This window comes from Cicer arietinum, chromosome 5 (genome assembly GCF_000331145.2).
Source record: "Cicer arietinum cultivar CDC Frontier isolate Library 1 chromosome 5, Cicar.CDCFrontier_v2.0, whole genome shotgun sequence".
NCBI classification, from domain to species: Eukaryota; Viridiplantae; Streptophyta; class Magnoliopsida; order Fabales; family Fabaceae; genus Cicer; species Cicer arietinum.
In genome coordinates, this window is record NC_021164.2 from 62445020 (window position 1) to 62468424 (window position 23405).

General features: G+C 29.0%; 2 protein-coding genes and 1 pseudogene across 3 annotated transcripts; all 3 read left to right on the forward strand.

The window, feature by feature from the left end:
* Nucleotides 1–1735: 1735 nt before the first annotated feature.
* Nucleotides 1736–4904, forward strand: LOC101498415 (probable inactive poly [ADP-ribose] polymerase SRO2). Of its 2 annotated transcripts, none has more exons than XM_004501873.4 (5): nucleotides 1736–2334; nucleotides 2710–2948; nucleotides 3377–3513; nucleotides 3613–3708; nucleotides 4476–4904. In XM_004501873.4, the coding sequence occupies exons 1-5, from the start codon at nucleotides 1895–1897 to the stop codon at nucleotides 4521–4523; spliced, it is 960 nt and encodes a 319-aa protein (XP_004501930.1). In that variant the 5' UTR covers nucleotides 1736–1894; the 3' UTR covers nucleotides 4524–4904. The 2 variants fall into 2 exon arrangements, with proteins under 2 accessions (XP_004501930.1, XP_073224366.1); XM_073368265.1 differs by lacking the exon at nucleotides 4476–4904 and adding an exon at nucleotides 4291–4309 and having other exon boundaries at nucleotides 1754–2334.
* A 7394-nt stretch (nucleotides 4905–12298) lies between these two features.
* On the forward strand, nucleotides 12299–13696 carry LOC101498755 (uncharacterized). Its single transcript, XM_004501874.4, has one exon. It carries the CDS (start codon nucleotides 12521–12523, stop codon nucleotides 13367–13369), a length of 849 nt encoding a protein of 282 aa, XP_004501931.1. The 5' UTR covers nucleotides 12299–12520; the 3' UTR covers nucleotides 13370–13696.
* A 6361-nt stretch (nucleotides 13697–20057) lies between these two features.
* LOC101499077 (carbonic anhydrase 2-like) lies at nucleotides 20058–23101 on the forward strand (annotated as a pseudogene).
* Nucleotides 23102–23405: the final 304 nt, after the last annotated feature.

Below are 23405 nucleotides of genomic sequence, written 5' to 3' on the forward strand. Positions count from 1 at the left end.
AAATGTTTTTATGTTTGCTGGTGGTCCTATTTCATGGAGTTCAAGAAAGCAATATGTGGTGGCTCTTTCCACTTGTGAAGCTGAATATATATCAGCTTGTGGTGCAGCCTGCCAAGCTTTATGGTTATCTTCATTGTTGAAGGAACTCGAGGTAGATATTGGACAAGAGATGGAATTGCAGATTGATAACAAGTCTGCAATTGATTTAGCCAAAAATCATGTTTCTCATAGGCGCAGTAAACACATAGAAACAAAGTTCCACTTTCTTAGAGACCAAGTCACAAAGGGAAGAATTAGTTTAAAGCATTGCAGAATTGAATATCAATTGGCAGACATTATGACTAAAGCTTTGAAAGCTGAGAGATTCATAAAGCTGAAGAATATGTTGAATGTTGTGAAATTTTGATTGAGAATTGGTGTTTACAGCACATCATGAATAGATTGTCGAGTGTTGTTGTTGATCTTTGGTATTAAAGGGGGGTGTTGAGAGTTAATACCAAAAATAGAGTTAGTTAGAAGTCAGTTTTAGAACTTACTGGATTTAGTAAGTTTGTTAGATTCTATTAGTAGTTAGGAGGTTATAAAAGTTGTGTTGTATTTTTAATTTGGAGAAGGGATGAATAATACAAGCTCTTATTTCTCATCATTCTCTCCATCTTTCTTAAGTTTCTTTCTCAGTTTTCCACTTAAAACATAACAGAAACGATATCTTTTAAATAAAAAATGATATTATCATATTTTCTTTCTTTTATATTTCAAATTCACTCTTAATTAATTATTTTCTTTTTAAAATTCCTAAACACATTATTTTTTAAAGTCAAAACCTCCCACATTTTTTCTCATATTAATTTTAACATGATGTATATATATTTAATTAAGGGCATTTACGACTATACATTTTTTCATTCTGCACAATCACTTAAGAAATAAAAAAAAAAAATCTTCAACCAAATAATTAAAAAATTGATGGTAAATCTAACGAAAAATTATTATTTTATTATATTATTAATTTCAAAATATCTTATAAAAGTGAAGTGATCCAAAGAATATAAAATTTCATTAAACGTCATTGTAATATTTTGTACAAGTGAAAAAAAACAAAGACACGAGGAAAATAAACAAAACCCATTACATCTATTTTCTAAAAACTTATTCAATTTGTTATGTATTAAGTTCGTTATTTTTAAAACCAAACCAAGTCTAGAAAAACATTTGCCTTCTCGAACAATTACTATTAGTACTAAAAGATATTAAATTAAATATAGATCCCCTTTGCTTGAAGAAGACATATCAAGTCTAAATGCCAATAGTGTGCGGCTTCGGTTTCTTGCGATCCAAACCATAAACCTATGTGCATCTCAAATACCAAAGTCGGTTAGATTAAATTTGTTTCCCTTTCTTCACTTTACTGTTTGCATAACAAGATAATATTAAAAGAAATGATAATATTCTAAAAGAAGTAAATTATTGAGCAAGTTGGAGCAGGACACGTGAGCAAGACACGAAATTTAATAATAATAAAAATGTAAATATAGAAATATAACTAACTATAAGTGACTATATCTCCTATGCATATTATGGATGGGTGTTGTGTTGGTGCCGCCATTCTAAATTCCAAAACTACAGGCTAAACTATAAACATATATATCTCTCTCTCTTCAAAACAAGCAGCGCACATCGCATACTCTGTTCCCAATTTTATTAAACCTTTCTTATTCTGCCTCTTTTTAACATCATCAAAATCTCTCTTTCTCTTCTTATATCTACTTACTTACACTCCTCTCATCACAACTAACTAACATCGCTTCCCTAATCCTAATCCTAATCCTATATCATATTTACCAACACTTATATTCCATTCTACTTGTACTTTTTAGCTTCCGAATATAATAACATGGAATCAACTTCAACATTATTCCCTCAACAACAAGATGACTCTTCCGTTAATTCCGATTGCGAAAGCGGTGTTTCTGGCACCACTATATTACAACTAAATATTCCCGACTCGTTTTTACTTAGGATTGGAGAAAGCGACGTCGTTCACAATCTTTTAAAAACGAGGTTCCTTCGTGGACTGGGCCTGTTAGGGGCCCAAACTCAAATTCTCGCCATCCACAGAAACGCGTGTTCCGACTTCGTTTCACAAGCGCGTCTTCAATCATTTCACGTTTACGCAGAAGCGGTTTCTAAACTGCGCGCTGGTAATGCCAACGTGAGATATGCTTGGTACGGTACTTCCGGTGAGAATGATGTGAATGACATTGTTTCACACGGTTTTAGTCACGTCCACGGTCATAACCTGTGCCTCTCTCCAGATGATTCTCCTCTCCAAAGGTGAATTTCCTTCTCCCTCATTTCTCATTATTCATCAATTTTCTATTTGATTCAAGACAACTGCTTCGGTGGTGGATTAAGGATAATTGTCAACACTATAAATTCACGGTTTTCTTCCTACGGTTGAGATGTTAATTTGACTCGTCGCAGTTCCACAAATTTAGTTTTGATAAATATATTTGTTTTCTCAAGTTTTCTCAACTACGAGCACGAGGAGAACCATAAACTTCTAATAGACAAAATCGGTTGTTATTGGAATTGTGAATAATTTTCAAGTATCAGTCAACAATGGACTACTTATCAAAGTCCTCCATCTTAGAATTTTCATTTGATGGAATATTGATTTTTTTTTGTTGAAAATTTGTGATTGTGCAGTGTGAAAAGGTGTGTTGTTGGTAGAGATGGTATGAGGCATTTGATACTGTGTAGGGTTATTTTAGGGAGAACAGAGATTGTGCAAGATGATACAAAGCAATGTTATCCAAGTTGTGAGGATTATGATTCTGGAGTGGATAGTTTTGCAGCTCCTACCAAGTACATGATTTGGAGTAGTAGAATGAATACTCATGTTTGGCCTGCCTATGTTATAAGCTTCAGGGTTCCTTCCTTCAAAGGTTTGTGTGTTTTTAAAGTTTTATTAATGTGGTTTAGTGATTCATCTGTTGAATGCAATGATGCATTGATACAAACATGAACACACACGACAATGACACGTTGACACCAATGATAATTTAATAAAATGAAATGAGTGAATCCCTTAAATATTTGATCAGATTGTGTATAGAAAAACATACCATTGGAAGAAGTTAACCCCTTAAATGAATTTGAGTTACCTCGGGGGATTTATCTTTATAGTTACGTGCAGAGATACTTTAGTTTATCAAAACAAAATGGATATGATTGAATGTAAGCACAAGTGTCCAATACACCAACACACATCATACACCGAAGATGTCTTTTAGTTCAAAGTGTTGGTTGGTGCTACATGAGGGGTATCCTTCTATGAATTTACTTATTGATGTGTATTTTATCGTGGTTGTAGAGATTGAGAAGACTGAGGAAGAACATGTAAGACCATCTTCACCTTGGTTGCCGTTTCCAACTTTGATTTCTGTGCTTTCCAAGGTTTTGCCACCACTTGATATTTCCCTGATTTCCAAGTTCTACAAAGCTAAAAAAGTAAGTGTTTGTTTCCTTCTTGCATTGCATAGTGGTTTGAGAGTTGATATTGTTGTTTGTTTTCAATCTTTTGTTCATCACTTGCTCTGTTTTTGGCAGGAAAGAAAGATTTCAAGACATGAATTGATACAAAAAGTGAGACAAATAGCTGGAGACAAGTTACTGATTTCAGTCATTAAGTCTTACAGAGCCAAGGTACAACTAATTTCATTCTTGATAATTTGGATCTCAATTAATTTTAAGGTTGTATTTGAGGCATTTATACTTAGAAAGATAAAAAGTGACAAACTTCAGAGAGACAAACACTGGTATGTAGATTGATATCTGAAATACTAAGTTGGTTTTGTCTAAATTAATCCTTATTAAACTATTGTGAGGTCAGCTAACTAACAATTTGAGTGTTAGGAACCAATATAGTATAGCACGCATGCAGAGAATACAGAGTTTTCTTTGGTTTTAATCCTTTAATTAGTCCCTTAATCACTTCTTTTTTTGTGCATATTTACTTTTACTAGTATTCCTTAATCAACTGGTCTATCATTTTTCAATTTTCAATCACCAATCATTGTATTACGAAAATTTTATAATAGAAAGAAAAGAAATAGTGGGAATATGAAGTTTGATCCAGATTAAGATGTATGTGGAATGTACTGCTATGTTCTTCATACTTCAGGGTTGTTCTGGAAAACCTCAGAAGTGCATTTAACATAGGTATTGTTTTAATTATCTTAATTAATTAAAAGAATAATATAATACTAACAATATATTTAATCGTAGTAAGCAATTGTCTATGAGCAATGGTTCGTTCTAGCTAGTGAATCACAGCCATTGGATAAATCACTCTAATTAGTAAGTCAAAAGACAAGTTATTGGATTCATATCGGATAGTTAGTATCTGTACCCTTTCTTTTTGGTGTCCTTTTCCATTAGAATCTAATTTGGTAAATTTGTTTGTTTTTCAGAAAAAACCTGCAAGTTTTCTGCAAACAAGGACAAAGAATGCCATCTAGACAGCTAGCAAGGCGGATATAATCATACGGTGGATCACTTCAACTTTAACAAAAGCTACACTTCACGAAATTTCAACAAAATCATGATGTCATTGTAATTTTACCGAGCTCACTTATGATCCAAACATACACAGAATGATTTCCTTCATGAGTTTCATATTTTACACATAAAGCTCTAGTTAATACTGAGTAAGGAACTTTGAGAAGCGGCAACTTTAGAAGCATTGGCCCATACATAGCAAAAGGAATTTGCTTGATTTTTCTGGTTGCTAGTTGGATTGATGTCCTCCATGAATAAGGAAAGGTTATCATGTACACATTCACTGGCTCCAATATTCTAACATTTGAAAATGTAAATATAAATTTTGTGCTTCTTTTTTACGAGGAATGATTATTTTTTTTGTGGTGAATAGTTCCCAAAAGAAGAGGCTATAAGTAATTAAAATACAAATATTTATCAATAAGAGTAGTGTTTAAAAGGTATAAAAGGTACTAGTCATGTAGAGATACATCAAGAAAAAAATTGCATTGGTACCACTTTTGTTGTTTTCCTTCATGTTTGATGATTAGAGTTAGAGGTTGTCTCCTAGAGCTAGGGATGGAAAAAATGAGTAATAAATGGTGAACCTGAATTTATTCATTTGCTTAGATATATGTCCCATGATCAAGCAGCTCGAAAATGTAAATGGACTGGAGGCAAGGCTAGAATTAATCGAATATTAATCAAATGGCAGTTGAAAAGAAACGACATCAATCTTATACCAAAAAAAAAAAAAAACAGCATCAATCATGAGTAAAATACATCAGTAAAGAAATGGTTTGGGAATAAATCTTAGGGCCTCCACAGTTGAAGGATAGATCTACAATCACCCAAGATACATTTGTTTTGTTTTGCCTGTTAATAAATCTTGTACAACTGGGAGAGAATCAAACTCAAACAACATTATCTAAATCAAGCTATATATACCCCTATAAGTCATAGGTAAAGCTAAATACAAGTCCCAAACTTCTGGTTCTGAGACTCAAAAAAAGTGAATCACACTTGGCAATTTCGGCTTGGATAAAATTAAATTACTTTGATGATTTCTAAAGTGCAAGTCAATATCGGTCTTATTTGAAATTAAATAGTGTTTGAGTTGAATTTTATTAATCCTCCTTAAATCAAAGACTCGGTCTTATTTGAAATTAAATAGTGTTTGAGTTGAATTTTATCAATCCTCCTTAAATCAAAGACTCGGAGTGAGGTTTATCTGTTAGGGTGAGAACAGGTTAAGTTGGGTTTGGTATGTTACTTATTAAATCTCAATATTTAATCGGATCAAATTTTAGACCTTAATTTGTCTCATAATTAAATCAAATATAATGTTGCGAGTTCATTAAATACAAGACGAAATAAATACGAGAGCGGATTGATCCTAATATGATATGTCAGATAGTAATTCTTAAATTTTATTTTAAAAAAAACAATTAAATATAAAGTAACTCGTAACAAGTCAGATATGATTACACCATTTATCAATTCATTCGAAAATAATAACTCATAACATTGTTTTAAAAACTCTAAATTACTAAATTAGTTATTTATTGATAATCTTTTATAGAGTGAAGTCCATAATAACATAAAATAAAAAATAAATAAACCATCTATCTTAAAATAATTTAGTACAGGATGGATAATAATCCGAACATTCTTTGTACACCACTGCTAATCTGCTATGAATGTATGAATTTGTTTATTGTTTTGAATGATGGAAAGTAATCAAAGTATGGATGATAAAAGTAACATCACGCTATTTTTTTATAATGATATTTGTTTAATCATTATTGGCATTCTCCGTATCCCTCCCTCGTTCCCTTGCTGATTCACTAAGTTAGTTATACATGTGGTGTTCACATGTAACTAATCATTTATTAAAACAAATGAATTTAATTTTTATATTTTGTAAATGTAAATTGTTTTTATATTATCTGATTATAATTATTATATTATATTATAAATATATTTTAATTTTTATTATAACTATTTGTAAAATTATTTACATAATTGATTATTACACCATCATTAATACATGAAAATTAAACACCAATGATACTCCTTTTATAAAAAATTATTTATTAAAGCAAATAAAAATATAATGCATGATCAATCATAATATATAATATGCTAAATTACATTTGTAGTTCCTTAACTTAATTTTAGATAACGTTTTAGTCCTTTATCTTTTTTTTTTTCCTAACTTGGTCCTTTATTTTAATTTTAAGTGACAATTTGATATTTTATGTTTTAAAATTTCAACAATGTTATCTTTTTTTATACAAAAATTCAAAAAAAAATTTCAATCAAAACTCATATTATTAATTATATTCTTCAATATAATATAAATTTCATCAAATTCGTAACGCAAATTTTCAAATAAACTCATATTTTCATACTTTATTTGATATTGTTAGGAATAAATGACTAATTCAGAAAAAAAAAAAAAAAAAAAAAAAAAAGATAAAAGACTAAAACTAAGCAATAGGTTTTGCGTTTCCGTACTTTTATCCTCCAAATAAGGATCTATTTTGTGCAGCTTGTTACGAAATCCCCAGATTCATTCGTTCATTTGTCAATCATCCCAACTTATACCAATTCAATTCAGCCAGACCAATAAATAAGTATATCCCTTGCTTGTTCATGACATCATATTCACGTCCATATAAAAATCATTTATTATAACCAATTTTACTATCATTATTTTTCTCAAAATACAAAAAATCTCTTTTATTTTTATAAAAAGTTATTTAGAAAAAATTCGAGATTTATTATAGATTAATTAATTGTTTAAATGGTGAGTGTGTGGTTGGTTGAGACTTAGCACGATGAAATGACGTAAAAGAGAATGATATTTGATATTTATATAGATAGAGGTTGGTTTGTGAACCATGAGACAAAATAGCCATGTGGGTGGTTAACATCACACACCCCACATCACCAGTGCTATCCACCTCGACCTACATATCTCTTATCACCCAACTTAATTCGCATGATCCTTTTTAATTCTTTTCGATGAAATTAGCCGACTAATGTTGATCATTAATTTAATAATATTTATTTATTAAAGTTTAAATTTGAGTCGTTTAATTTCATTCATATATCTAAATTGCATTGAGAGCGTAAAAGGGCGTAGAATCCACATGTTTAAGTTCATTGTTGTAACTGTTCAACGAGGCTTAATTAAACCATGGTTAATGGTTTATAATTTTTTGGAACTTTTTTTTATAAATTTGGAAGGACTTTTTCTAACACTATATGTATGTCTCCGTCCTCCATCCCCACATGCCAAAATCCAAATATATATTATTTCCTACTGATTTTACAAATATAATACTACCTCAAATTTATTCCAGCAACAAAGCCAAATTGTAATATTTTATGTGTATACAAATCTCACTCTGGTCTCTATTGATGTAACCTATACATATAAGCTGACCTAGTGTTACTTGTGAAATAAGTTATTTGTATATATTTGCCTAACTTTATTTTTCTTCTAAAGTAATATATAGTCACTTGATGTTTCATGATGGGCCACAATCAAGAAAATACGGTTTGTTTTTGCAAAGGAAGAAAATACAATATTTATTTGAGGTTTAATGAGATTTAAAAGCTCAAGCTTCAGCTTGCAAAAAACATCAAGCACTAATGTTTTCTTAATTTAATTTATATTAGAAGTTTTCTTTTTTTTTCTCATTGTAACAACCAACCGAACATAACTAGAGAGGGCTAGTGTTAGAGAAAGACAACAAACAATTCCAGTTAGAATAATCCTAGATAAATAATGACCTATGTACATGAAGGAATTTAGCTCTTGCGCACTTAATTAGGAGTTGTTCATTCTTGATTCAAGTCAATTATTAGCTCTCACCAAAACTATATGATTAATTTTATACGAAGAGGCAAACAAATTTCATTGTTCGTAATCTTGCTTGTGTATCAAGATCTTTTGATAGTCACTATTTCTTTAATTAATATGCTGGTATCTTTTGAAAAATAATATTGGTATGAGAAATTTGATAACAAAGTAACTTTTTTCTAATACATATATACCTCTTAAATATCAAATGTTAAGAGTCTGGATCATGCATTAATTTCAAACATCAAAAGACTTAACCGGTTAACCCCATATTTTATATGTTATTTTGATAAATATTATTAGTTAAATCTTTGGTATATTAATTATGAGCCTTTCACACTCATGCTTGATAACATGTTAGAAAATTATTGATAAATATGTTATTTGATATTTTCAATTAATTCAAGCTTTTACTAAATCAATGAATGTGTCAATCCATACAAGGTTGATATCAATATTGACTTAGATAACATGGAAACTTAATCCAAACAAAAGAATAATATGACTTTGACATATATAAAGGGTGTGATATATAGTCCAAAGATAAATGAATCTTTATATACTCGTCTGTTTTTATTTATAAACAAAAATAAATTAACAAAAAGTTATTATATTTAATTCAAATTTTAAATTAAATATATTAATTTTAATTAATAAATTTATTTTTATTTATATTTAATTTATTTTTATTTATTGAAATATTTAATTATAATCCATTTAAAATTTCATAACTCAGAGGGACTTTAATCCCTAGCTAATCGACATTCTAATGTATACGGTTTAACTACTTTAATGGAAGATCTAATGTTTTTCAATTGAGGGACCGGGTAGTCATCAAACTTAGTATTTACAAGGAACCTTTATATATTTTGCTATAAATGATGAAATATGGAACCCTATTCTTCCTGCCGTATGCGAAAGGCAGAGTATCTACTTAAATATTTAAATAAAAATATTGAATAAACGGACAAATCTATGAATTGCAACTATCTCAGTTATCAGCCGACCAATTACAAATTTCCACATAAGACATAATGAATAACAAAAAAACAACAAATATTGCTAAACAAGAAAGCCACAACTACTTGTTTTCTTACACAAGTAGTTATAGTAAACGTTTATAGTGGAACTTCTGATCGTGGTTTTATTAGCAAATTCTATCCTCATGCTAGTTAGGCCTCTATAATGCTTTACTTTCCACATACGTTCATGGTCATTATCAATTGCATTATGTGGCACCAAAATAGCGACTTTTAACAAAGCAAACAATTAATGCAGTAAATAATAATACGTTTAGAATCCTCCCTTTGTTGCTCATAATCCGTGAACGTAATTACCTTTCCAGTTTTTACTTCATAATGAATCCTCCATCATTCATTCATGCATCTTATAGCCGTTTATATATTTATATATATAATATAAAATAACACCCACCGCCCTTGTACTCATAGCCAATAGAGTATACTCTACCATGCCTAAATCTTGTCCCTTTCACTTGTGCAAATGAATCAACCCTCAACTTCTTCTTAATTGTTACTACAATCAAGTGAATTATGTGGGTTCAAATACGTGGTTGGTCCTTGCTCAATGCTTATTAATCAATCATCTTCAACCAGCTGCGACCTCATTATTTGATGTCATTGATTTTTGTTGAGAAATTTAATTATTTAATAAACAATAACTAAAAAACAGTATTCATTTTTTTTTATTAAAAAGACAGTATTAATGAACACCCTACCTAGTAGCTCTTCCCTTCTTCCATCCATGGACCATGATCCATTAGTCCATCCGATTTTAATTTTAAATTACTTTTTATTGACATTAAAATTAAAATTTAATTAATCGTTCTAGATTTAGTTCCAGTTTCTAGAAACATAAATTAATAGATAATGACGGCATAGAAACCTATCGGCGTACACGTGTCATACAGCGCGAGAACCCTGTTTCACATCCACGTGTCAATATCATAACACGTGATACGTGTCAATGAAGCAAGCGAAAATTTATTCACACCACATCACCACCCACCTAAGAAAAATGGAAAGATATTTCGTTTTTACTTTTCTTTAGGTTTGAATTTCAGCTGGCAAATTTATTTGGGCTCACACTGACCAAACAACCAAACAGAAACCTCCTTACTCCAATTTGATCAATTTTTTATTTCTCCCCACATAAAAACGATAGATATGTTTTTAAGCCAATAAAATTTTAATACTTTGTTTTTTTTTTTTATTCTAAAACAAATTCAACTTTAGTAAACAAAATCAACCTTTCTATTAATATAAAATTAAAAACACTTTACTTTTATAAAAATATTTTTTATTTTCACTTTTCAAAATACTTTTATTTTACCTTAATTATAAATTCTTGATATAAATCATTATAATAAGATAAAATAAAATTTTAATTAATGAAAATTTACTTTTTTAAAATAATGTTAAAAAACTTATATTTTTATTTAGAAATGTTGACAATTATTTATTTTGAAAATTTCTTATTTTTTTATTATTAAATAATATCATAAATTTTAAAAAATTAAAACAAAAAATATTTTTATAAAATAAATGACCTTTTATTTAATTGTGTAAGTTTTTATTGATAAATCAACATATGTCTTTTAATAATACTGTTTACATATTCACAGTATTTATAAAATTATCTTTGTTTATTAAACATTATAATTATATTAAAGAAAAATAGACATGTAAATTAAATTTTAAGTTTCTTTTTTGTATAAACATTTACAAAATTAAATATTCAAAATATTTGTTGCCGTAATTAATTTTTATGTTGTTAGTCAATCAAAATTATTAAATTAGTAGAAATATTTGACTTTTACTAAAATCATTTTTAAAGTATAGTTGTGATATATTAACAATATAAATATGAATATATTATCATATTATGTCTAAATCGAGTGCTTGAAGAACACCATGATATGATAAGTTAATTCAAAATTCTATCTTATTTTGTTTCTTCAGTTGAAATTTTTATTTTAAATTAAAAATCATCATAATAAGATAAAAACAATAATTTATTCAATTAATTTTATAAAATATGATTACATTATACAATTGAAATATAATGAAATATAAATATAAAATAATTTATAAAATATAATCTAAAATATAAAAATTAATTTAATCAAACATAAATATAACAATATTTAATAGAATTTGATAGTAAATTTAAAAATAAAATATTAATAATTAATTAAAAAAATTCTAATTTTATCATAAGAGTAGTTTTGTCTTTTTATATAATTTATAAATTAGTATTCAAAATTATAAAAATATAAAAAAACTAATTAAAATTTTAAAATAAATATAATTTATTTATAAGGATATTTTTTTTTTCATTTACAGATAATATATATCATATCTTTATTTACATTTTAATAAATAAAATATAATTATTTTATTACTCGTAATTTTTTTAAATACAAATTATTTATTTAGTAGTTTTAATGAATAGTTATAAATAAAAAGTATTTTATTATTTATTTTAATTTTAATAATTTTTATTAATTTATAGTATTTAAAATACAAAAAATTAATTTAAAAAACCAATATATAATTGTTCATAATTTTTAGTATAATATAATATAATATAATAATAAGATGTATATTATATGTTGACCAAATAAATTGTAATCATATTGACAGTATATATCAAACACATAATATAATATTTATTTTATTATTATATTATTATATTATTATATATTATTTAATTTTATATCATATTATGATTTAATTATACCATTTGCATCTCACATTAAACTCTTATAAATTTATTTAAAAGGATATTTCAAAAGAAGAAAGAAAAGAAATTTATTTAAGCCAAAAATACTGCATATAAAGTATAAACGCACTAAAGAAAAAAAAAATTGTAACTCTACAATTGATCGCATCCATATAACTATTCCTATTCCTATACATCCCAATCCAGAACCTCTCCACATACTTTTCCTTTATTTTTGAACCTAAACTCTCTTTCCCTTTATTTGCCTTTTCCTTTTCTCAATAGCTGTGAAAAAATCAACTAATAAAGCAAAGAGAATCGCGTTTCGAAATCGGAGAAAGAAAAGAAAAGAAACCAACCATGATGGAAGTGGAAACGATGCAGCTTCACCAACAGCACCACGATGAAGGAGAAGCTTCTTTTCATCATCAACACCTTTCTCCTTCTCTCAGTTTCAGCAGTTACTCATCGGAGACCCTCGCCGACATCGCCGCCAGAGTCATCCAGGAGCTTCGATGTGACTCGAATTCTCTCTCCGACGACGACGCGATTTTCCACCAACCATGGGAAAACGACAACACCTTCGAAACTTCAAACGACGATTCAACTCATCAAAACGACAACGACGATAGCGATTTCGAATTCACTTTCGTTTCGACAGACCCGGTGGTTTCCGCTGATGACATTTTCTGTAACGGTCAGATCAAACCTATGCAGTATCCGGTATTCGGCCAAAATCTTCTATTAAACGACGAAGACGATGCCGTTTCGACGGTTCCTAACGAAACGACAAGACGACGTCGTTTACCTTTAAGAACGCTGATGTTTGAGGAAAGCGAAACGACGGCATCGTGTTCGTCTTCGACGGATGAGAGCGTCGATTTGGAAGGTGTAGCGGAAGGGAGTTACTGCGTTTGGAACCCTAATTTGGTTGCAATTGGAAGCAAAAAGAGTAGTTCCACGGGTTCTGGATCGAAGCGGTGGAAGTTTCGGAATTTGCTTATAAGGAGTCATAGCGATGGGAAGGATAAGCAACCGGTGATGTTTAAGATTCCTTCGACGAAGGCGGATAAAGTGGCGGTGAACCCTGGTGCGACGGTGGAGCATGACGGAAAGACGAAGAGGAAGTCGTTCTTGCCTTACAGGCCTGAATTGGTTGGACTTTTTGCTAATGTCAATGGGCTTGGTCGGAATTTGAAACCGTTTTGATTTTCCGGCCCCAATTGAATATTATTATTATTTTTAATCATATTTTATCTTCTGCTTTGTTAATCTAATGATATTTCTGTTTTGTTCGTATTCATCTTTTTGGAGCGCGTCTATCGTAATTGAAGAGTTTGAGATGTATTTATTATTTATTCTGTAAATTCTTTAAAGTTTTTTTTGTCAGGTATCATACTTCTATAGGTGATAGGTATGATTTTTATTTTATTTTATAGAAGTTTTCTGGTGGAATTTGTTTGTATTTGAATTAGTGTGTTGGTGGAATTTTTGTATATATTAAGATGGCAAAGTATATATGGGTTACTTTTAGGCTACAATGTGCATATAAACTATTCTAATCTAATTAGTTAAGGAGGATTCTAGTTTGAATATTAGTTCAAATAATCTTTAATTAAATTTTACTAATTTTTCAATTATTAAAAGTCCTTTCCTAAAAATAAGAAGATCAAGACAACAAAAATATTGTAATTTGGGTGCTTCCCTCTCTAACCTTGTGCACTGCAAATGTATGCAGGGTGTGCTAATTATGCAGCGTCTAAGTTTGACATATTCATTTTTGCACTTTCGTGTGGGTCTGTGTTACGCGGTTAAACTCTTGGATTAGAAGATTATTTCGCTAATGTTTAAATGATAAGTAGAAAGTAATATGGGAAGTTTTCATAAAAAAAAAAAAAGAAGTGATATGGGAAGTTGAGAGTCGTAAATGTGTCTTGGTAGATAAATCACCTTTGAACCTTAATGATGTGATTACAAGGACTAAAAAAAGTGTTATTTGTCTTTTATAGTAGTAGCAGTATTGAGCTGAATCAAACTCCACCATTTCCAACCAAAGAAGAATTAAGGGAACATTATTGTCAAACATAATAAAGGGAAGATTTTGGGCAGTTTATACCTTCTAGAAATGATGTTCACCACTTGGGACTTGTCCTCCCTATGTGGGTCCCTTCTATAATATCCCATCCTATATACACTTATACCGGTGCACTATTTAGATACATAATTTCAAAGATGGTATACAATTGGTCGCAACTAAAGAGAAAAAGAAATTCAATATTCAAAAATAAATATTTAATAAAAAATTATATATAATTTTTAAAATATTATTTTATTTTATATTGATAATAATAAAAAAAAACCTATTAATAATTAAAAGAAATAATTTAGTAAAATGACATATTTCTTATAATTATTGTATTTTTTTAATATGTGTGTAAAATTTATACGGTGTATGTGTCTACATATGTTTTTATAATCCTTTTAATTCTATGTGTTTCGAAATTCAGGAAGAAATCTCATTCCCACTTGTTTAGACTCTTGATAGCTGAAATTGCATTACTATAAGCAAAAACAACGAAGAAAAAAATGTGAACATTCCGCATCATGCTTAATTATACATAGGAGTAGTACTTTTTGGTAATCCTATTTTAGAAAAAATAAAGATTAACTCTGTCCTTCTATATTTGAAAGAGAAAAAGAAAAAAAAAACTCATTCACAACAATACACATACAATAATGATGAAGCCTTAGTGAAATACAAAGGAAAAGAATAATATTAATCTGATTTGGTTTTCCCGATGACAACTTAGAAGCAGAGCAAGACTTTAACGCCTAAAAAAATGCTGATAAATAAAGGAAGCAATTACATATGGTCTATTTCAAAGTCCAATTTAACCTAATTTATGTAGATTTAAACATGGCATAATTTCCCGGTAGTCTGATTTGTCGGTTATGAGGTCACCTTCTCTTGTTTTTTGTGAATTAGGAAAAGTTCACAAACATGTAGGAATTTTACTTTAAAGTTTATGTTTTTTTTTTTAAATTCAAATAATGTATTTTTAATAAAAAATATCTACTTTTTGTATCCTTAATCTGAATTTGTTCATGTCAATCCTAATGCACAAAGCTTCCAACAAGCATTGGAAAACGCATCAAGTTAAAGTGAAAGTGGAAAAAAAATCCATGAAACAGGCGACACTTTCTTTTGCTTTTTGAAGATGCAGCACCAAAAAAATTGCTAACAAGCCAGTTTGAAGCACTCCTAAAAAAAAAAGGGTTTAAAATTATCATTATGAAATAGTGATTTTTTATATTATTTTTTTAATAAATATCAAAAAGATACTTATTGTCATGACTTTTATTTTAATTACAAAAAAGTAAGTTTTGTAAATGTAATCACTTAATAATTTATCTCCCTTTATATTTGAATATATTTCATTTTTTATATTCATTTAACACCTTATTGTTTCTTTATCTTTCTCTTCATGTCAATACTTTCCATAATTATCTTCCCGGAAACATGGTGACAAATTGTCAAGATTTGTGTCTTCATATGTTCCTTAGAAAGACCTACAACACATGAATGAGAAATGCAAATGGGAAATGGAGAAAAAAAGATAGTAGAGGAATAGGAAAATGCAAGGCAACAAAGAAGTGGTTAAAGAAGATTAGTCAACCACTAAATAAAACCTTTCCTGAATGAATATACCTTCCATCCAGTAAATGAGAAGAAAGTGAGACTTGAGGTATCTTTTGAATGGCCAATTGCAAGGTCACTCTCACATTTTAGTTTTACTTCATTTGTGGGATAAGGATTATCAATACACTGTGAGAAAGCACTCACATATATGTGCACTTATTCTTTTCTAATCCGAAGCGATATTCTTTGCATTTATTTCAATCCATATTTTCAATGGTGGCTATATATTTTGGTGTAAACTTTTTTTTTTCTTTTAGTTTAATGGTATGCATCATGGTACAAATCCAATGAGTATTTGTGATATTTTATATATTTTATACAATTTATATAATTTAAAAATAAATATAAAATGTTAGACTCATAATACCTCTTAACTTTAAATATAACTAAAAATCAAAATGTATTTTATCTAAGTTAGATTAAATATATTTTGTTTATAAATATTTAAAACGAAAGAGAATAATATATATAAATATAAATTGGGGGATATCTCATTTTATCTTCTCTTTAAATTTTTAATATTTTGTTTTGCATTTGTGTTACCTAAGCATGCACAATATATGTGTATTTTTACTTCTTTTTAATTGTTTCTTTATGTGTTAACAGATGGGGTCGGCCAGTTTCGTTTCTTTTCTACGGTAATTTTTTACTTTTCACCTTATATCTATAACTCTCACTTTCCAACACATTTAAAAGACTATTTTACTCTTTTACTATATATAAAAAATTGAAGAAAAAAAATTATTTTTCATTCACACATTCGAAATTTTAGCAAATTTTTCAATATTTTCATAAGTAAGTTTTTTTTCGAACTTTTTGATTAATTTAAAATATTTGAAAGATAATTTCTAGTTTTTCAAAAAAAAAAATGGATATGATACAAAACTTTTGAAATAGGGAATTCCATAAATTTCAAAAGTTTTGAACAATACGAAACTTACAAAAAAAAAAAACAAATTCCAAATTTTTTAAAAGTTTCGAATAATGAGAAACTTTTAAAACTCGCTATTTTAAAACGTTCCAACCTATTCGAAAAATTGAAAGTTTCAAAACTCAATTTTATAAAACATTTGAATCTTTTGAAACATTCAAAATGTTTTCTAATTTTCAATTTTTTTAATAAAAATTATTGATATAATAATTAATATGTTAATTTTATAATGACTAGAATGAGACGCGCGAACCGGGAAATTATTCGCACATCGCCCACAACGTAGGCGATAGAGTTCCACCCACGATATCATATTGAAGAATGAATGAGGCTAACCATCCACCTCGTCAACATTGTCGTAGAGGTGGTTTTAGGTCTCATGACTTTAACAAGGATGAAATCTGAACAAGATGTTCAAAAGCATGGCAATGACCTACACTAGTCTCATATCTTCTATTGTCAAAAGGTGGCATATGGAGAGATAACGATCACCCTTGACAGTGTCATAGCTCTTTTGCACATTCCTCTATGTGGTAGGTTATTTAGTGCACAATTAAACATGAATACTAATAATGATATGATTGTTGCACATGAGCTATTAGAAGCAACATTTTAAGAAGCAACTATTAAGATAAATTTTAATAGATGTGCACAATATATATTGTAGTGGTTGTGTAATCTGTACAAAAGTTTCATTCAAACTAATCGGTTTGAGTATACTGCAAGAACGTATTTTTTGCACTTAGTTGACAACATTATTTTCACAGAAAAGACTCATAGTCGTGTGGAGGCAAAATATATTAGGTTGTTCAGTAATTTAAAATGTTGTCATGAGGTACAAATGCATTGGTTATGTTATATGATAACTTCATAGATGAAGCTATTCATAACACTAGGCAGTTGGGAGGATATATGATCCTGTTATAGGTATATGACTCATATTATCTCGTGTTATTAATTTATTAAGTTGTATTTATAATTTACTAAATTGTCTTTTATTTTTGGTGCATTGTTGAATTTACGAGGACTTTCCTAACATCTATAAGCGGGGTGATAGTGGAAGATTTCTTGAAAATACTCCAAGAGCCCGTAGGTGGACTGCAGAACATGATGTTGAAGGTGAGTTGCTAACATATCAACGGAGACTTGATGCTATTTTGTTTAAGGATGTAGTGTTAACATTGTATGATGATGACCAAGTTAATCATCATTTTGAACCAACAACGATGTTCTCTGGCTACCTTCGTTGGGGTGGAGTTTAAGTCTGATATCTACCAGAGAGAAGTATTCGACAATTTAGTCGCATTCAATGCATTACGTGTGACGTTCCCCCAGTGCCATCTAGTATAGAATGGTAGCAGCATAATACTTTGAGAGCATGTGTAATGATCGGTACGTAAATTTTTCACATCATGTGATCTTCCTTGATGTTTCACCTGCTAGTCCACCTACTACTTCATATGATCAACATGTTCCATCATCGTCTACATAAGCTGGTCCATATTCGACACGAGACACTAGAGCATATGAGCTTTTATGGAGGGTCATATAGATAATAAATTCATATGATGAAGTTTATGTGATATTAAATGATTTACTGTATATTTTCTCGGGAGACTATTAGTATATTGTGTTTATATATTTTGTATCATGAATATAATTCTCGTTATGGTATATGTTTATTTTCGGTCAATTATGTCACTACTATTTATTTCTCCAAAATAAACAAATAACAAACACAAAACTTCACAAATACAAATTAATTTTTATTTATGAAATACAAAATGGTTTGATAAATATTAGATCTATATGTTCCCAATGATTGAGACGTTTTGCACAATCTATTTCTCATTCATTTACATCATCACTACAAAAGTGTCTCTATTTATTTGAGGTATGTGGCAAAGGACTAACAAACTGAAGTAGCAATGTCGATTTACAAGAAATGGGGTTTGAATTGCAAATGTTCCTATTTAAGATTTCCTGTTAAAAACTTAAGAAAATAACTCAAGGTTGATTTTGGTTGTGAAAACAGAAAACGAAGAACGTTCTTGGTTAGTTAAAATCAACAATTTAACTTATCTATTTAACTTGATAATCAAACAGAATGAAAGTAAATACTTTTCTCTTTTTATTATTTTTAGTAGCTCCCTTGGTGTTCACGTTATTAGATGGTGGACACATTATTGTATGTGGAAATACAAGTTCACACACATTTGTCTAAAATATCCTTTGACTAACAATATCTTGTGTCTTCATGTATGCTTTCATTGTCTCTCACTCTTCTAAGAAGTCATATTGTGATAAAAATTCCTCATGTTCCATGCTTAATTTTCTCCAAGAAAATATGAATGGTGTCTAAAGGGATTAGGGTACCAAATATCTGCAAATATGTCAACTCACATGCACAGGGTAACTCATGAGTTGTTCTGATTGAGCAACCACATTTTATTTTGTCAATACCTACCATGTTTACCCTTTTTAATTGTTTATCAATTTTCTTAAAATATTTCCATGATACAAATTGATGCAATCTTCCACCTTCATTAATTTTCTCTCATCTTCATTTAAATGTTCCAAATATGAATGGTCCTCTAAAGTATCCGTTAAATCGTGATTGCGTGTTTCACATTGAACATTAATTGTCCATCCTTCGCAGACACTAAACGGTATGCATCAGTGTTTGAATGGACAATTACCCTTATGAGAATAAGTTATCATTGATTTTGATTTTACTTTATATCTTCCACATTTTTCGTATCACAAAATTAATTTATCTTTTCTTCCTCTTTTCTAGTAGTTATATCAGATCTAATTGTAATAATTATTATTTCATTTTGTCTTCCAATAGTTTTTGCTCATTCCAATACAATTTCTCAAAAGAAAAATAATATCTACAAAATATATTTCAAATAAAATATCAAAATATATGTATACATTAAAAATTATTTAAAATTCAATAATAATAATAATAATAATAATAATAATAATAAATAATCAACCAATCTTGTACCGTGGTGTATTATACAACAATAAGATGTTGTTTCTTTATTTAAGTTAGAGAAGAAATAGGTAATGAATGAATGTGTATCTGTTTTTTTGGATGCAAGACCTTATTTAAAGGATTCCCCGGGAGTGTTCTGGTGGGGAGAATCCGACCAAAATGCGGGTAGTCAGTTGATGAACGATCAACAGTTCTGATGAATAAGTTGCAAATTTGACACAGACAAATTTGACTATTCAGAACGCTTTGAGTTTGGCTTTTACTAGATTGGCTAAGGCCTAATAACTACTGCAAAGTGGTCCTAAGACCGATCCAGTGCACTTATAAAAAAACTTACTTTGTGCATTTAACTTGTTTGGTAGGGAAGTTGATGATCCTATCGTCATTAACAACACTAATATATACTAATATTTGTCATTAATCCGTAAATAGAATTGTAGCATTGATGTTGCATATACAAATGACACAAGGTTTGTGTTTAATTGTATTTACGTTATGACAATGACGTCTTTATTCAACCAAAGGTGACAAATTTTGCATTGTGTTTGAGCGTCAAAGGAAAGCTTTTGATTTACTAACAAGCTATTTCTTGGAGGCATGATATTTGGGTATGAATATTGTGATTTTCGAACTCAATTCAAAGTTCATTGTAGATAATTTAAATAGTCTACGCTATCACTTTTTTTTTACTTTTGATTTTTAAATCAAAAATTGTATCTACTTTAAGGTTTTTTGTTGTCCAAACTCAAAGATTGAGGTTTTTTGTGTTTTTTAAGCAAGTTATTGTTAATGATACGACATAAGTTTGTTTACTTCAACAAAAAATAAGGTGTAAAAAAATTTCAAACAGATTTTTGAACAAAATACATAGTTATTACTCACTCATTTTTATTTATAAATAGAAACTAAATGAGCACTTAAATCGTGAGAAAGAAAAAAAGTGTGTGTGAAAATAAAGGTTTTATAAACTACGTACACTACTACATTTTACTACATTTTTAAAATATAAAATTTATTTGAAAAAATTGTTCTGAATAATAAGTCTATTAAAATTATTACTTGCATAAATTATTTTCTATAAAAAATACTTAAAATGAATTGACTATCTTTCGGTGTCATAGTTTAACTAATTAAACATTAAATAAAGGACACTTTTAGAGCATCAAATACACAAAATGAATAAATTTAATACATTACTTAATTTTCGTATAAAATCATCCAAATGCTATTCAGTTTTCTTTTATAAATAGGATAGTAGCAAACATTGCAAAATGGAAGAAGAATTTGTTAGTTTCGCAGCCTATCTCTCATTCTCTAAAATTAATTAGCTCACTGCATAGGTTATCTATCTATTATTTTTTCTTCAATATCATGCATTATACATTTTATACTATACTAAATTGTTATCTTTTTAAGTTATTTAAATTAGTTACAACTTTTTGCAACTTGCAGAAAGGGATAACTATATGGAAGAGCAATCATATGAGCTAGCAATTGAAGAACTGAAAAACCTTCTCAGGTTAATTAATTAAACTTAATTTCTAACCAGAAGAAAATTTTACCTGATCTAATAATTTAATTTAATTATGAATAAATTATAACATATAGTATTTAATGAAACTTATATTATTGGTTACAGTGAGAAAGAGGAACTTAATGGGGTAGCCAATTCAAAAATTGAGGTGCTTATAGTTGAGTTGAAATTGCAGGGATGTTATCCACATCCAATTGACCCTGCTGAGCAGAGAATCTTAAATGGTTTCACTTACTTCAAGCTCAACAATTTCAAGTACACTTCCAAATTAAATAAAATTTTAATTAATATCATGCCTATACTTTAATAATTAGTTCAAATTCAATGACCAATTACACTTTATAATTTGGACTCATGCATACTACATTTTATATGATCAACTTGCAAAAGGCCAATCTCCCAAGGTGATTGATTAATTAGAGCTTGATAACTTATACCAAAAGTAAATAAATAAATGTTTCTCTTTTTTGTGTCCTTTGGTATTAATCTAATTTTCAATTTCATTTATGTGTTTTAGTTTATGGTATTTGCTTGTTCTGACTCTAGAGTGAGTCCCTCTATTATCTTGAACTTCCAACCTGGTGAAGCTTTCATGATCCAAAGCATTGCTAACATGGTCCCTTCATTTAATCAAGTCTCTTTCACTATGCTCTATAAAAATTAATTTCTATATGATATATACATTATTCAATCGTTTTTATTTAATAATTAAATTTCTATTACACAGTTAAGATACAGAGGAGTTGGTCCAACCATTGAGTATGCTATTAAGGCTCTAAAGGTAATTATTAGCTTTTATTCATTAAGTGTTTTAAAATCGATCTTGGACCGCAGTTTAGACGGTTTTTGATATCTCTGCGACCATACCGTAATTGAGATTGCATCAATCACAATGTGATGGCATTTTTCAGGTGGAGAACATCTTAGTTATTGGACATAGTCGCTGCGGCGGAATATCTAGGCTTATGAGTCATCCAGAGGATGGCTCAGCTCCATAGTAAGACTTGAATTCTATATATGATGGAATAAATTGTGAATGTTAATACTTTTTATGATTTAATTGAATTATGCAGTGATTTCATTGATGATTGGGTAAAAATTGGTTTACCTGCCAAAGTCAAGGTCCTGAAAGAATATGAATGCTATGATATCAAAGAACAATGCTAATTCTGTGAAAAGGTTAGTTAATTAAGTTGCAGTTAAATATTTTAATTTCCATCCAGAAAACCATGCTTCAAATAGTTACCATTTATTTACCATAGGTTGTTTGATAATTAATTATATTACACTTTGTACATGCAGGAGCCAGTGCATAACTCATTATTGAACCTGCAGACATATCCATATGTTAATAAAGAAATAAAGAACAAGAAGTTAGCTCTATTGGGTGGTTACTATGATTTTGTGAATGGAGAATTCAAGCTTTGGAAGTATGAATCTGATGTTACTAAACCTATTACCATGCCTCTCAAAACCCATGACTTGGCTATCTAAATCCCTCAATGGAGGATTCAAGCTTTAGACTACTATCTGCTATTAATTCAAGGGACTAGTAATGAAGTACTGTGTGCTTTTTTATTCCTAATTAAATAAATAATGTCAACCCTTAGATTTCAAAAAATTAATGTATTTGAGAATTTAGTACTGATTTTAAGCCACTTTGTACTTGAGAGAGATAAATTAAAATACCTTGTACTTTAATTGCAAAAGGAAAGAATAGACAAAAGAATAGTTTGCTTTGAATTTATTACATGGCTTCTTGAATAAGCATTTACAAGTTTGTTCAATTTTATATTTAGAGCAACTTAACTGATCTATGTGAACTTCTCAATGTGGGCTCTCAAGAGAAATACTCTTCCACACTAAACATTCAAGATGACTTGAGAGATAAAGAGTATCTGAAATGAAACAAACCACGGTGCATTTTCACTTATTTTCTGGATTGCACGTATTCTTTATGTTAGAAAGGAGAGTAAATTTCATTATTGAGGAGGAAGAAAATCTAAATCCAGTTGACCAATAACTGCTTGATTCACAAAGAATCGCCATGAAATTTTTCTATATTGTATTAACTTT